General features: G+C 41.5%; 5 protein-coding genes across 7 annotated transcripts; 2 read left to right on the forward strand and 3 right to left on the reverse strand.

The window, feature by feature from the left end:
- Positions 1-520: 520 nt before the first annotated feature.
- On the forward strand, positions 521-3,045 carry LOC140789655 (uncharacterized). The gene is made up of 2 exons (XM_073139434.1): positions 521-989; positions 2,297-3,045. The coding sequence occupies exons 1-2, from the start codon at positions 621-623 to the stop codon at positions 2,828-2,830; spliced, it is 903 nt and encodes a 300-aa protein (XP_072995535.1). The 5' UTR covers positions 521-620; the 3' UTR covers positions 2,831-3,045.
- On the forward strand, positions 3,028-6,546 carry LOC140789654 (uncharacterized). Its single transcript, XM_073139433.1, has 2 exons — positions 3,028-4,630; positions 6,119-6,546. The coding sequence occupies exons 1-2, from the start codon at positions 3,217-3,219 to the stop codon at positions 6,148-6,150; spliced, it is 1,446 nt and encodes a 481-aa protein (XP_072995534.1). The 5' UTR covers positions 3,028-3,216; the 3' UTR covers positions 6,151-6,546.
- Positions 6,547-7,172: 626 nt separating this feature from the next.
- LOC140787944 (uncharacterized) lies at positions 7,173-10,448 on the reverse strand. Of its 2 annotated transcripts, XM_073136985.1 has the most exons (10): positions 10,181-10,448; positions 10,052-10,111; positions 9,912-9,959; positions 9,614-9,746; positions 9,464-9,540; positions 8,287-8,382; positions 8,142-8,212; positions 7,773-7,863; positions 7,545-7,675; positions 7,173-7,476 (listed from the first exon to the last, which is right to left on the reverse strand). In XM_073136985.1, exons 1-9 carry the CDS (start codon positions 10,412-10,414, stop codon positions 7,559-7,561), a joined length of 927 nt encoding a protein of 308 aa, XP_072993086.1. In that variant the 5' UTR covers positions 10,415-10,448; the 3' UTR covers positions 7,173-7,476; positions 7,545-7,558. The 2 variants fall into 2 exon arrangements, with proteins under 2 accessions (XP_072993086.1, XP_072993085.1); XM_073136984.1 differs by having other exon boundaries at positions 7,173-7,675.
- A 780-nt stretch (positions 10,449-11,228) lies between these two features.
- On the reverse strand, positions 11,229-11,914 carry LOC140789926 (uncharacterized). Its single transcript, XM_073139837.1, has one exon. It carries the CDS (start codon positions 11,904-11,906, stop codon positions 11,451-11,453), a length of 456 nt encoding a protein of 151 aa, XP_072995938.1. The 5' UTR covers positions 11,907-11,914; the 3' UTR covers positions 11,229-11,450.
- A 26-nt stretch (positions 11,915-11,940) lies between these two features.
- LOC140789925 (pentatricopeptide repeat-containing protein At5g66631) lies at positions 11,941-14,912 on the reverse strand. Of its 2 annotated transcripts, XR_012109272.1 has the most exons (2): positions 12,716-14,912; positions 11,941-12,065 (listed from the first exon to the last, which is right to left on the reverse strand). XR_012109272.1 is itself a non-coding variant. In XM_073139836.1 (1 exon), exon 1 carries the CDS (start codon positions 14,844-14,846, stop codon positions 12,885-12,887), a length of 1,962 nt encoding a protein of 653 aa, XP_072995937.1. In that variant the 5' UTR covers positions 14,847-14,912; the 3' UTR covers positions 12,573-12,884. The 2 variants fall into 2 exon arrangements, 1 of the variants encoding a protein (XP_072995937.1); XM_073139836.1 differs by lacking the exon at positions 11,941-12,065 and having other exon boundaries at positions 12,573-14,912.
- Between the last annotated feature and the right edge of the window lie 391 nt (positions 14,913-15,303).

The following is a 15,303-nucleotide window of genomic DNA, read 5'->3' on the forward strand; positions in this document are numbered from 1 at the left end:
ATTTTATAATTTAACTCCTCATTTTTTTATAATTTTTATTTGATATTCTGAGTTAATTTAGACAATACTAACAAAAAATTATTACATCATAGTATATAAATTATCTCTATCTTTCTTATCCTCTCTTTTTCTTTCATTTTTCTCCCTTCAATAATCATTTAATAAATTAGTCGGGAACTAGTTAGATGATTATTAAATGGAGATAGGGAAGAGGATTTGAAGCGAGGTAGAGGAAGAGGACTAAAAGCTTATAAATTTAGTATTGTTAGAATATTAAATAAGAATTATAGAGAAAAATAAGGAGTTAGATTATAAATTTCTTAAATATAGAGACAAAATAGATATAGGTGCGATTTATAAAATTCTCTTTTTAATTTTTTTGAATGAAAGTCCAAACAAGGGCATCTAAGCGTGGTATCCATATGACCATATATTTAAGTTTTTCCATAGATATTCAGCTAAATATTACTTTTTAAATGGTATACACATAAATAAAGAAGTTTAAAACGATATACAACTATAATGCACCAAAAAAAAACATTATCAGGACAAAAATACAAAATCTAATGCTCTCGCCACGCTTCATCTCTCTCTCTCTCTCTCTCTCTCTCTGAAATGCTATGATTACTTCCAATCTCCTTTCTTTTTCACCTACATCTCTTCCTCCTCCTCCCTCCCTTCGGAACCCTGACCCTATTCCTCGACCCAGCCTACCATCCTCACCGCAGCCTACTCGGACTCGCGGCTTCCTCTGCCACAGCCGGCGCACCGGCCGTCCTCCTTGGGACTCGAACGTCGAGTCTGTCCGGCCCGGTTGGTTCCGACGCCAAAGTTCCGAAGCGGAAGACGAGGTCAAAGATTCCCCCCGAAAAGAGAAGAGGACATGGTGGTCCGACGACTCCTCCGACGGTCTCGATGACGAATTCGAATTCGACCCCTTCGATGACGATTCATTTGATAAGCCATGGGAAAAGATTTGGATCTTTAAGGTGCGAGCTTGTCTTTGTTTATATGCTTATCTTTTATTATTTATTGTTTTTGGATTAGTTTATGGATTATGCAAGCAAAATGTTCGATGGAAAGTTAGAATGAGAAGTGATTAAGGTACTGTATTTTTACTGCTGCGTGAGAGGATTGGTGTGATTTAGCAAAGTAGATTGTAGTTCTAAGTGAGATGAAAGATAGTAGCGGATAGCAAGCGAGCCCCCTTCACTAAGTGATTTGCATGAGAAGCACGCCTACCGTCAATAAGCTAAAGCTTTGAATTGGGGATGGGAGTAGAAGTTTGTAAAGAATGTTTCTGAGCAAGATCATCTAATCACATAAAGTATCTCACAATATTAGAGAACTTGCGCTGTCTCAGCAGAAAAATATCATATTCATGATATATGCGAATAGTGGTAGTCTATTGATTTGGCAAAGTTAATGAGCAAGCGGTAGCAATCTTTGAGGAATTGTAAGAGCTTTTTTCAATTGGAAATTAAAAAATAAAGGGTTTGTGGTGTTGAGACAAATAGTAGCTTTCTCTGCTAGTTTTGCTAGAGCGAAGTTAGCAGATCACAAGGATGTTTGAATGAGGAGTAATCCTCGAATGGTCATTGTAGCTTGGGTCTCAGAAGTAGTATAACTTGTTCCTGCAAACTATCTGCGTCTTGCCCACACTCTTTGCTTATGATTTTCCACATCTTTTCTTTGCATCTCTTAGATGTAAAATTCATTGCATGTAATTCCATTGCACACGATATGAACAACATGTTAAGATTTCTGGGGACCTCTAACTCTTACTTATAAAACTAGTCCCAGTACTATAACTCACTGATCTGTTTTAGCTATACCAGGAACTGAAAAGCAATTGGGTTTGCTAAGATCCGTATGAAAGGATATGGCCTAACTAATCTCCTATGTGTACAAATGATTCTTGTATAATACATAATAAACATGCTAGATGCTTCTTCACTGTATGAATAATTTAAGCACATTTATTGGGAAGGTAAGAAATCATAAGGGCTGTTGCATTACGTAACCAAGTCTACTACTATAATGAGCACCTTTGTTTTTGCTGGTGTAGTAATCTCTGATCTACTTCTAGCAAAGAAGAACATTTTTGTTTTTGTTCTCCTCAGACTGAAGATGTAATATGCAGTGAAACATGTTATAGATTGTATCATTTTAGTCCTTTCCTTTCCCCCTCCTGCAAATACACTAGTGTGAAAATATGCATCATTCGATAGATCAGCTCTAGTGGTACGCATCAATGCTATTCTGATTTCGTTATAATTGTATGGCGTTGTGGCAGGTGTTCAGGTCGTATGGTTATTTGCTACCAGCCATTATTGCTTCAATGCTTCTTGCATCAGGTCCAAAAGCTTTCCTTATGGCCCTAGCATTTCCTCTTGGACAATCAGCAATCTCTCTTGCATTTGACAAGGTATGGGGAAAGGCACGTGAAGGGCCAAGAGCCAGGCCTAAGACGAAGAAGAATCCATTTGCAAGGTCTACAAGTGACTTCAAGAAGCAACGGCAAGAAGAAAGCGGCAGTATCAAAAATGGAAAGTCGGGCTATCAGACATGGGTATCTGCAGATACTGGTGTTGCTGATAAGGGGGCTGTGCCGCGCAGACCCAGTTTCGGAGGATGGGATGAACTAGATAGGCAAAAGGGACCCATAAAAGGTTCTCAGAGAAGGCAAGCACCTAAAGTAAATGACTCAACTCCAGTAGAGCCAGTGAAGAAGTTGTCAAAGAGGGGAAAATATAGAGATGCACCGCTATTTTGGAGGCTTCTGATTGCAGTTTTCCCATTCCTGGGTTCTTGGACTAGAATACTATAACAGCTATGAAGTGATAAGCAGCATTTGTACTAGAAAAAAAAGATAACTCAATTACTCCATGGGTGGGTCTAACACTTGTGGCGATAGATAAACATAGTAGATGAATGAATAGACTGATATGTAAAAGTATCTTTCCATAGAAAATTTGCCAGAACCCATCTTTGTACAAGTATATCAGTCTATAATTTTGAGTAATTTTGAGTAATATTTTGACATATTGCTGAAAATAGAAGGATAACAATGTATATTGTGTTCGAATTAACTAGGAATATTATTTATTATTTCGTTTATGTATGTATTTATAGAGTCTATTATAGTTTACTCGACAGTTGAAAACTTACCCCGCAGTCGTCTTCCTCTTTACTTCCAAAACCCTGATTCCCTCCATGGAGTCCTCTGACCTTTCCTCCTCCTCCACGTTTTCCCTCTCCGCCCACCCAAACCCTAACCCTAACCCTAACCCTAGGAAACCGCCTCCGAAGCGCTTCGTCCGCTCCCAGATCCCCCCTTCCATCCTCTCCGACCCAGCCCTTAACGCCGCCATCTCCCTCCTCCCCTCCAACTATGACTTCGAGATACACAAGACGATCCACCGCCTCCGCTCCTCGTCTGCCCGCCGCGTCGCCCTCCAACTCCCTGAAGGCCTCCTCATGTACTCCCTTCCCATCGCCGACATCCTCCGTAAATTCTCCGACCCCAGCGCGGACTTCCTCGTCCTCGCCGACCCCACATACGGTGCCTGCTGCCTCGCCGACTCCTCCGCCGCTGCCCTCTCCGCCGACCTCCTCGTTCACTACGGTCACAGCTGCCTCGTCCCCGTCACCTCCTCTCTCCTCCCCGTCCTCTACGTCTTTGTCGACATTCGAGTCGACGCCGATCGCCTCGTCAATTCCATCTGCGCCGCCTTCCCGGACCCTTCCACCGCCCCCCGCCTCGCTTTAGCTGGCACTATTCAGTTTGTCTCCGCCGTCCACGCCGCCGCCTCTGTTCTCCGGTTACATGGGTATAAAGATGTTTTAATCCCCCAGGCCAAGCCGCTCTCCGCCGGCGAGGTTCTCGGATGCACAGCACCGACAATTCCCAAGTCCGAGGGCGTTGAAACCGTCGTGTTTGTCGCCGATGGCAGGTTTCACCTCGAGGCATTTATGATTGCGAACCCTAGCGTGAGGGCATTACGGTATGATCCGTTTCTTGGAGTGCTTGTTTTGGAGGGGTATGACCATAAGGGGATGAAGCGGGCGAGGAAAGATGCGATCTTGGCAGCAAGGAAGGCGACGAATTGGGGGGTTATTCTTGGGACTCTCGGAAGGCAGGGGAGTACTAAAGTTTTGGATAGAGTGGTGGAGCATATGGAGGAGAAGGTCATGGATTACACTGTGGTGCTGATGTCGGAGATATCACCAGCTAGGATGGAGTTGTTTGGGGACTCAGTGGATGCATGGGTGCAGATTGCCTGCCCACGATTATCGATTGATTGGGGCGAGGGATTCAAGAAGCCCATGTTGACTACATTTGAATTTGATATTGCATTGGGATATATTCCCAGTTGGTGGGATAAGGGAAGGCCGGCGGAATCAGTGAAGAGGAGTTCAATTTGTGAATGTGGTGCAGAAAAGGATGAGAAGTCTTGCTCGGATTTGGCTGGTTGTCGAAGTGGATCATGCAGTCGGAATTGTGCTAATGGTGACGCAGAGGCCAACTATCCGATGGATTACTATGCTCAGGATGGAGGGGACTGGAACAGTTCTTATATGAAAAAGAAATCCTCTGCCGGTGAGAGAAAGGGTCAAAATAGATTTGGTAAGCTATGAATCTCTTAGAATTAAACTTTGTTCTTGGATGGAAGGTTGACTTCAAGTCCTCATGTTTTTATGCAACCTCAATCTGATACTCTGCTTGAAGTTAATTTTGAGCCCAAAAACAATGATCAATTTTAGCTGACTTAGTATCCATGAGTTTGGAACAGTAGGATTTATGCAATTGTAAGCCAAAGATATTTTCTCCTACTTAAGCCTCTTAAGATGCAGGACATGTTCCGCTGATACTCATCCTTGAATGCATCATCCTGTTTCTTGCTTTTAATATTACTTTTTCTTTCATTTTGGATTGTTTAATGACAAGATACTAGCATTGAGTCTTGCAATGCTTTAGAAGGAACTTCATTTAAGCACTAGCAAATCTATCATGGAATATGTGATCCTTTCAATTATCATAGTGAATATTTTGTCATGTTGCCAAGTCCTTCATAATAGTACATAACATGCATTTGTTGGTAAACAGTAAACCTTACAAGATATTTCACCAAATTTTCCTGTCGTAGTCTTTTCACAAAACTGAACAATGCTTCTTCTTTTTTTTCCTTTTTAATCCTTTGCAACAACATTTGACAATCCTCCACTTTGGTAGTTCTTTTCCAGCTAAATATCTATATGTATGGTTTTTTTCACCATTGTTTGATGCACAGCTAACCAGTCACTTGAATTTGTTTTTGTGGAGGTTGTTGCACTTATAGAGAGTGAAACATAAGGAGACAAATTAGTGATGATGATGCCTCCCTAGTTAGAATAGTTTCCATGGAATTCAACGATGTAAAACAATATAACCTTGCTTGGTCATTTCGACAATCTTGACTAGCACAGTCCCATGTAAATGGTATCCTCATTCAAAGAGAACTGTTTGAGATCCGCATTGGTGAAAAGTTGGTAATGTTGGGACATTGCGTTAACATTTCTTTTGTTAACATCTTTAACTTTATCTGTTTACTTATAATGAAGTCATATGTTGAAACCTTTCGTTTCCCGCATTAGGTGGATATAATACCTTGTTTAAGTGATTTATGAAGGTCATTGTAAACTGGCTATGGTGTTTTCAGAAGTTGAAAGGTCGTCATTTTTGTCCTCTTTTCCACATGTGATTGCAAATAACTAGTGTTTCTGGCAACTGGGTGAGCTGCTTGTGAGGGTCTGTAGCTTGTGGTCTGGTAGATACTATTGTAGTCCCATTTACTTGCATATAGCAAAACCAATGCAGTTTTCTCCTCAGTGATATATTGTGTATTTTCTTCTTTTCTGATAGTTTTATAATGTTATACCTATAATTGAGCTAGCTTGTTTTGCTCTTTGGAGACTGGCTTTCTGCTATTGAAAGAAGGGTCTGCTCTTTTTGGACTATATGCTTAAAGTTACCTTGAAGAAAATATTACATGATAATGATGTTTTTCCTGCCTCAGCTTGAAGTTCATTTAGTTTTGCAACTAGCTAGTTCTGATTTTTAGTAAAACATGATCAGGAGGAAGCGTTCAAGTTGAAGCACCGCCATGAAGGTCAACTGGGAATCAAATTTTTTGGGTGGCCTCAAACTATATCTATTATGATGGACACAGTCTCACTGGATGAATAGAAGGATGCCACAGATTCTGGTTATTAGTTTTTAATGCTGCAACTTATGGTGGAGGGAAGAAAAGTAGAATCCTTTCAATTGCAGATGTTTGATTTATTGGCCTCATGGCTGACTCCAGAAATTCAGAATGCAACTCAAAACAAATTAATCGCGAGACAAGAGATGATGCCTTGTATACTTCTCTTCTGGATTATGTCCAGGTTTTGATGATCTTATGTGTAATCTTTATTTATTTTTAAATTTACAATAAAAAAGTTATTTTAAACTAATGGTGCTTGAAAAGCTTTATTGCTAACGGCAGCCATAATTTCTATTAATGTGTTTGAGTACGCTTATACTGTTATATTATGGGTTAACTACACTAAAGGCCCGATTCTCCCTAAATCCTTCTCCCTCTCACTCTCTTTCAAGAAAAAGGAAATGAAAGATTGAAAGAAATTATTTATAGATGTAATGGGCTAATGCATCGTAATCTGCCAACTTACCTGATAATGTTGTTTAGGCCGAACCATATAAAGCTTTTGTAGGGGAAAGACTAAATCAGAGATGAAGAGAAGCCTTGTATAAGACCTATACATCTTTTTGGGTCTTTGGATACTGCCTTCACCCCATCCCCTCCACCTGTGTCAGATAAAATCAAGTAAATTTTGTACTTACAGGTTAATCATATGTAAGGTGTGGATATAGTATAGAACATCTCATTTACAAAATGTTCTTCCTGAAAATTGTAGATAGAAGCTTCTTGATTCTCTTCTGATTAAAATGTAGCAGTTGCTAATTGGTTCGCCATGAACTCACTTTTGGTTGCAAGAACAGCAAAATATTAACTCAAAAGCAAACTGAAGCTTCTGAGCTCATGATTGATAACTAATATGCATACACCGAATAAGCAAAGAATAAAGCTGAATGTAGAATAACAATAATATGCAATTGAAGAAAAGAATGCGGAGAAAAAGAGAAAATTAAACTGAAACAACACTAATGTGCAGCGAAAACAAGTAGAATATTACTCCATACATCAGTCTATCTTAATGTCTCATTATGAGTAAAACCCAGTTAACCTTATTATACAAAGCAACTATGATCCATGTAATCAGTGTTTCATATGATTTCATGTACAAGCGGGTGCACAAGAAAAGTTCAATACCCAAGACCTTCATCCTAGTTGAACGAGGGCAGTTTAGGCAACAGCAGGATTACAAGGAATAATAGAGCACGGAGCAGAAAACCGGTGTGGCAAGCCACCCCTGGTGGACCATGGTAAACCTCATTAGTAAAGCACCAAAACTCAGCACAGTTGAAGGTAATTGCATACCTCTGACAATGCAGTTATTTAGACTTGCTCTCAGAGCTCAATTGCCGTCCTAAAATCAATAGTCCTACCGAGGTAAATGCAGACAAGATGGCAGATGAATAACAAATAGCAAGAAGAGCTCCCCTTAGTGACTGGATGGGAAGCAGGCACCAAAATACGTCAGAAGAAGGAACAATCTGTATTCACTTAAAAAGGAAAAGGAAAATCTTCAAATTCTTTTAAGTGTACCTTGGCTAGTGGCAAAGCATTGTCATTTGCATACATCAGCGAGCTTTCTGGTATGCTTTGGACACCTTGACTTAGTTCCCAGGAGAGAATCCTAGTTTCAAAATAAAGAGATAAAATTCTAAGACGATCTTTGAAGAAAACAAAATCATGGTGGTTTTCTCATACAGGAATGCTGCAAAGTAATCAGCAGACTCATTAATAGTTGTGTGACCAATACTAGATTCTCATCAGGCAGGAGAAACTAATAGTGGCTGGTTAAACATAAGGAACCAAATTCTTTATCTGCGTAAGTGTGGATCCAGACTTCACTCAAGCAATTGGATGAGAAGACAATATTTGCAAAAAAAATTGCTGCAAGAATGAACTTACCCAAAAATTAATCCAACTGCAGCACCAATATTAGCTTTCTCTGGGGTCAACTCGAATTCTAAGTCGCCAAACTGATAAAATAATGGAAGAATCATCCGCTTCTGTTCATTTCAAAATGGTAAAAGATAAGTAGACAAGAAGTTACCTTCATCATCCTGCTTTCCTTCTTTGGTTCTTCATCAGTTTTAACCACTGGACTTCTGGATAGAAGCTTCCCAATCTTAACCATTGCTTTAGCAATCTACAGAAATTCATTATTTAAATTTTCCAGTACGTACATATGTATATTATCCTAGATTCAGGTTAGTCATAATGTTAGCTCAATAATTCAGCTGCCACAGGTCTGGTCCTTGACGCTTGATGTCATCACATAGAGTAAACTAGTCACAGAGTGTATCGATTCTCAAAGCTTGTTAAATCAACAGGGAAACTTACTGTCGGCAAAGTATGCCCTCATAATTTTACATACATTATACAGCTTTATACAATAATCTTCAAATGGATGATATGCTAAAATGGATTAGGATGGATTGATAACAGGTTTACTGCTATTCTACATATGGTTCTTTGAATTCTTTACAATCACGAGGTTGTGAAGAAAATGAGATGGACAAAAAGGGTAGAGAATGAACAAGAGAAAAATATAGGAGATAGCACTTGAGGTGGAAGATACCTCCAGAACCACTAAGAAAGCAGAGAGGCTAGCAACAATAGATAGTAAGAAAAGAAGCAAGCTGGTGCTACACACAGAGCCAGTGGTAACACACTGCATGTTTCGACCTAACATCTCCTCTGAAACTAAGCAATACCTAGTGTACTAAAAGACGGACATAAGATGGTTGTTAAACCTAGGATATCCCATCAAGAGCCATTACCTTAATCAAATCTTCCTTTCAACATCATCAAATCATAATATTTAGCAAAACTTCCCTAACAATTAATGGAGTTTTAGGTTAAGAATGGAGATCAGTGTATTTCAGACTACACTAATGGATCCTCTTTTCACAGAAATATAGTAGTCCAACAACAACAGATAGGAGAAGCAAAGAAACAATTGGCTCAGTCAGGTCAATCTCCACAGCAAACGAAATATGGCACTGAACAAATGCACCATCCTATCCAATAACCTAGTTTTCCTAATTCACACCTTACTTGTTGTGACAAAGATCGAGTCACTTTAGCACAACTGGCTTACAGCCACAACTCAATAACACCACAGTGTCAACTAGCTTTCCCTTTTCCCCTTTGAACAAACTGAGCTTTGTTAGTCCTACACAGCTAGGTTTAAATAGTAGAACTAGAAGTCCAAGATTTAGCTTTACCCTTTGCGTCTCTCCTTGACCATATTGTCCCATGGCCTCGAATCTTCTTCCGGCAGATACCAAGCGTTTGCCAAGTGCTACACTAAGCGAACAAGAACAGATGAAATAAGATAACATCAAAGATGGATAGATTTTGCAAGCTATCAATACCTGATTTTATGTTGCCGGTCAAGGAGCCCTCTATTGATGGGAGCTGACTTGCAATGCTATTCGAAGTGGATGTGTCAGCTAGTTCCCATGCTCGCGAAAGATTTAAAAGCATTTCACCCACTTCTCGACCACACTAAAACAATACGTGCACAGATATTAAATCTCCAACAGCTCTCAATTCGTAAGATAGTATGACACTCAAATCAATATCAAGTCTTCATGTACTACTCTATTCCATTCAACAAAAACACAAACCTTAATCCTAGCGTCTATCCAGACAAAATGTTGAATTACTAACCTCATCCAGCACTGGTCCGTTTGAAAGATCAAATGACGCGTCATTGAGCTTTTTCGCAGCTCGTAAGGAAGAAATCAATAAGAATCCATGAATCGAACAATTGAATAACAAATTAGAATTGATCATACAAGGGCACTTACATCGAGACGGAGATCACCGGGGAGCCGAGAGAGGTAATCCGGCGGAAGCTTCAAGCAATCCTGGGAGCAGCGAGATGCATGAAACCTTACCCCATAAATCGAGGAGAGAGAGAGAGGGGGGTGGCTTACGGCGAGCTCTTGGAGGAGGGGAAGGACGGGCTCCTCGCCGAGGGACCTGGAAGATTCCGATTCCGTGAGCGCGAAGGAGACAACGAGGGTTCGAGATCTCGAGCGGAGGTTATAGATCGAGGACTCCGTTGGGAGGAGGAAGGAAGAAGTGATGGGATGGGGATTTCGACGAAAGAAAGGGGCGAGACAGGGAAGAGGAGCGGGAAGAGCTGGAGAGAGGAGGAGAGAAGCCATTCGAATCGGTTCGCGACGAGACAGAGCAGTGACGCTTATTTCTGGGCCTTAAGTAGAGATATGCGGGCCCACTGTCTATCACCACAACAGCTGTTTCCTTTTTTCCCAAAATGAAAATTTATATTACTTTTATTATTATTAACATTCTACTGTATTAATATTCTAGAAATTATTATACTTAAATCTTCTAAATTATTGTCCATTTTCACATAAATCCTTTAGTTTGATTCGCTCGTAAAAGATACTTATGAATTATTATTTTTTAAATATATTTTACAACTAAATATATACTTTATTCCCAAACCTCATAGAAAGTAAATCATCAGTTATAAAATAAAATAAAAAAATGATCACAGATTGAGGGTTGCCATAAAGTTATGGACGCTTTGCTTTCTATGTAAAATTTTTAGCAGAAAACAACCATAATATCTTTCTCTATAACTAATATTATTATGATGGAATTTTAATATTTACATCTTAAAATGATCTTATCCTCCAAACTTATTTATATTTTAAATTTTTAATAACTAAAGATAAATTCTTATATAAATTTATTCAAGATAATTATATAATTTTATCCATATCTTACAATCAAATAATAAAATATAAGTAAAGTTATAAAGATAACTAATTTATATTTAAAAGATGTCCATAAAGTTATCTTTGAAAAATCTCATACATGAATATAAGACCTAAGGCGTTGTTTGATTTAAAGCTAAATTATAAACTTGATTAGTTTGTCTAATTTTTTTGTCTTGGTTTTTTAAGAAGAAATTTGGTTAGATATAAAAAAGATAAAAAAAGATGTTCGATGTGAACCAAAACCTCCCAAATACTCTTTCATTAATGATCCGTTCGATTTGTCTACAGAAAAGGTCTCACAAAGTGCATATCTTACTCACCTATACTATATAATTGACGATATGTCCCCAGAATGGTTTGGAATTTAGAAATCCAAACGTAATACATACACCTAGATAGACCCAAAACAATTCAAACAAGTAGAGGCGAATAACATGTGAATGAATAAAATGGGTCACTCGGATTTCTGGCCCTCAGGCCCAAGAATCCCGTTAACGACGGATAACCCCACGAGTACCCCAACAGCCTCCGCTCCGGCCACCGCCCCGGCCTGCACCAGGTCGCCCGCGACCGCGAACTCAACTCCTCCGGCAGCGATCTCCTTCTCCGCCACCGCGATCCCCTCCTCCACCGCCTTCTCCCCCTCCTTCACGGCCTCCTCCGCCGCCTCCTCAATCTTGGCTAGCTTCTTGCGGATCCCGAAGAGCGGGATATCGGCAGCCGAAGCCGGAGCGCCTCCGGCGAGAAGCGGGGCGGGGAGGGAGAGGAGGAGGAGGAGCGACTGCCTCCGGCGCAGGAGAGGCGGAGGAGAAGAAGAGGAGGGGACGGCGAGGCAGCGGACAGTGGGGTGGCGGACAAGAGGGGAAGGGTGGAGGTGGAGGAGGAGGAGAGAGGTCGAAGAGGTCGCCATGCGTAAGATTTCTGATGGTCCACTCCTACTCGTGGTATGGATGAGGGATTGTGGTTGGAAGACAGAGAACACTGGCCTAATCTTTTATTGAATGACAAATATGCCCTTGTAGAGACATAGGTAGAGCTAACCTGTGGCTGTGAGCATTGAGCAATCAATCTTGCGCATGAAGACACTAAACTTCAGTTACTTCAAAGGGTGGAGCATCTCACAAAGTACTATTGAGGTTTTATCATAATTAATGATAATGTGTTTGATAATAGAAAATTTTGCATTTATCACCCTGGTTTTTTTTTATCTATTTTTAATATTTACAAATAAATTCTATGTTCATTAATTATGTACAAAATAAATATCTGGCTGTCATTTAGACATAGGAGAAACAATCTCATACACTTAAATATATATATATATATATATATTAGTTTAATTTTCTCTTTTTCTTTTGTTTTAAAACATCTTATTTAAGAAAGGGAAAACAATGCCAAGCCCTAAAAGAAAGAAAAAAGAAGAAGAAAATAAGAGTATTTTAGAAAAAGAATATTTATAGTCGACAAAATATTTTCCTTTTTATGTCATCTACTCAAAAATTGTTTTAGTATTAACTAACTCAGAACATTTTTTAGTATTAAACTAACTCAGAACATTTATTTTTTTTTGCACATATTTGGTAACACATAAGATTTAATTTATAAATATTGAAAATAGAAGGTATAATCCGCATATACGTTAATTGGCATAGTGTTAAATGCAAATTTCACTTCGTAGTATTATTGATGCATGAAATTTGCGAGATAAAACTATATTACCTCCTAGGAGAATCTCTGATATCGTCTGCTCTCAAGCTAAAAAATCAAACAGCCTGAGAACTTCAATTCTGCCCATCACTGCTGCCGAGTAACCTCTTACTGGAACCTCTGTAACTGCTCAATATCATTCTTAGGGACAAAACCGGGAACAACTTTCGGAGCTTCACTTTTATCCACCAGCCCCAGTGAAACATCTTGAATAAATATCGTACACCTGCTTGAAATCAGCAGCGCTCACTGTCCACACATGCCCCGGCGAGGCATGCGGAAGCCCCGTCTCGACCTCTTCGCACCTCTCCTCCACCGATGCCGCCTCCCGGAGCTTCCCTTCCTTCCACAAGCTCTTGACAAGTAAAGTTTTCGTGGCTCCATCCGGAGCCATATCCGAGCTCCTCATTTCCTCGAACAGCCTCAGTGCAAGGGCCGCCCTCTCTTGCTTGCAGTAAGCTCGAATCAGCACCCGATACATGTACGCATCAGGCTCGAGCCCACATTGCCGCACCATACCAAACAGCTTGTGGACGCTCTTCAGATCACCAATGCTGGCAAAATATTGCATCAGACCTGAAAAGGTTTGGACGTCAGGAAGAACGCCTTGCAGTAGCATGTCTTCTAGCAACTCCATTGCCTCGTATCCCCTCCTACACTTGATCATAGTTCGAAGCAAGGAAGAGTACAGCAACAAACGATTCGGCCCCGAGATTGCGCCGCAAATGGAATCGGCATCCTGGAAGACTCTAATGGCAGCGTCGGCTTTCTTCGACAGGCCAAAGAAGTCGACGACCAACCTGACGGTGGCGAAGGGGAGTAGTATTCCCTCCGACTTCACCTTGGAGAGAAGACGGTCGACCAATTCGGCGTGCCCGTGCCGGGCGAGGATGGTGATCATCCTCGCGACGGTGTGGCGGTCGTGGGCAAAGCCTCCCGGTTGGTAGGCAACCCAGCAGAAGAACTCCCACGCCGTCTCGGCCTTCTTGAATGCTCTCAAAAGCTTGCACACGAGCCGGGAAGTCCATACTAGCTTCGCCGCCTCCAATTCAGCGATCTCCCTCGGATCCCAATCGTCCAAAGCTCTGGCCAGGGCGGTAGGATCGAGCCACGGTTTCAAACGAATTCTATCGTTGTCTTCTTCCTCGAAATCACTTCCATCTTCCTCGCCTTCTTCTCCGGTATCGACCGCGTATCCAATTCGCTCATCAGGTGATAACTCCTTCATGAACTCGTCAATCCCTTCGCCACGCCCTGCATCCCTCATCCTTGTCATGGCTTCCAGCATTGCGCGCCCAGGAAGGATCCCATCGAAACTCATCTCTCTAATCAACACACGGAGTTCGTCGAACCGGGAAGCGGACGAGAAGGCCTCGGCGAGCACGTTGTACTGCTTTGAAGTACGCCGAACTCTCATGGAAGGCAACAGGAAGAACACCTCCAACGCCGAGTCGAGAAACCCGGAGGACACGAGGTGGTCGATGACGATGGTGTAGGTCCGGGAATTAGGGATCGCCCCTTCGCGAATCATCTGGGAGAAGGTACCCAACGCGGCGGAGTGATCTCCGGCGGCGGCGTGGAGGCCCATGACGAGGTTGTACGACTCAGCGCAGGGATGGCCGCGGCGGAGGGAGGGAGAGGAGCGGAGGGAAGACCAGGCAGCGAGGGCTGCGGAGACGTCGCCGGCGGCGGAGAGCCACCTGAGGCGATCCATAGGGGAAGGAGGGAAGGGGAAGGAATCGAGGAGGGAGACGAGTTCTGCGGGGCACCGAGAGAGGGCGAGGCGCTTGGCGAGGGCGTGGAAGAGGGAATAGTGGGGGGAGGGGAAGGAGCGGAAGAAGGAGACGGCGGAGTCGAGGGAGGGGGCGCAGCGGAGAGCGTGGACGGCGACGAAGGAGTCAAGGGTAGAGACGGAGGAGGAGGGGAGGGGAAAGGGTTGAGAGGAGCGAAGGCGGAGGCGGAGGCGGAGGGAATCGATGAGGCGGGCGCGACGGAAGTAGAGGGAGACACGGGTACCGGCGGCGGAGGTGGAGGTAGAGGAGGAGGAGGAGAAGCGGAAGAGGAGGAGGAGGAGGGAGGAGGTAGAGATGGAGATGGAGATGGGTGGGGTTAAGTTTTGAGGAGTGAAGAGGAAGAGGCGCATGGTGATGGCAAGGTCATCGACGCACTTGAGGTGTTCGGAGAAATGAGGGAGAGTAGAAGTTTTATGAAAAATGAAATATGATGATATGAATTTGTACCTCGTTCCAAACAACAATATCATATCGATGTCATTTTAGTTTTACTGTTTTTCGGACAACGAAATTTATTTTTAAGTCAATTCGATTACATTTAGAATTGTTTTTTTTTTTTGTTTGATAAGTCAATTCAATTTCGATGTCATTTTAGTTTTACTCACACTTGACAGAATTATAATCGGTTCATTCTTTACAATATTTATTCTAAATAGTTAGATCGGCATCAAATTATTTTTTTTTCTATTGGTATAGAAAACTTTAATAAAGAAAAATTATTTGATTAAGGATCAAAATTAATTTTCTAAGGATCATATATTAAAAAAAATAGAAATGAACCTGTCATAATTTACGAGACAAAATATA

The sequence above is a fragment of the Typha latifolia genome, chromosome 5 (assembly GCF_019914945.1).
Source record: "Typha latifolia isolate L0001 chromosome 5, TyphaL0001v2, whole genome shotgun sequence".
Taxonomy (NCBI): domain Eukaryota; kingdom Viridiplantae; phylum Streptophyta; class Magnoliopsida; order Poales; family Typhaceae; genus Typha; species Typha latifolia.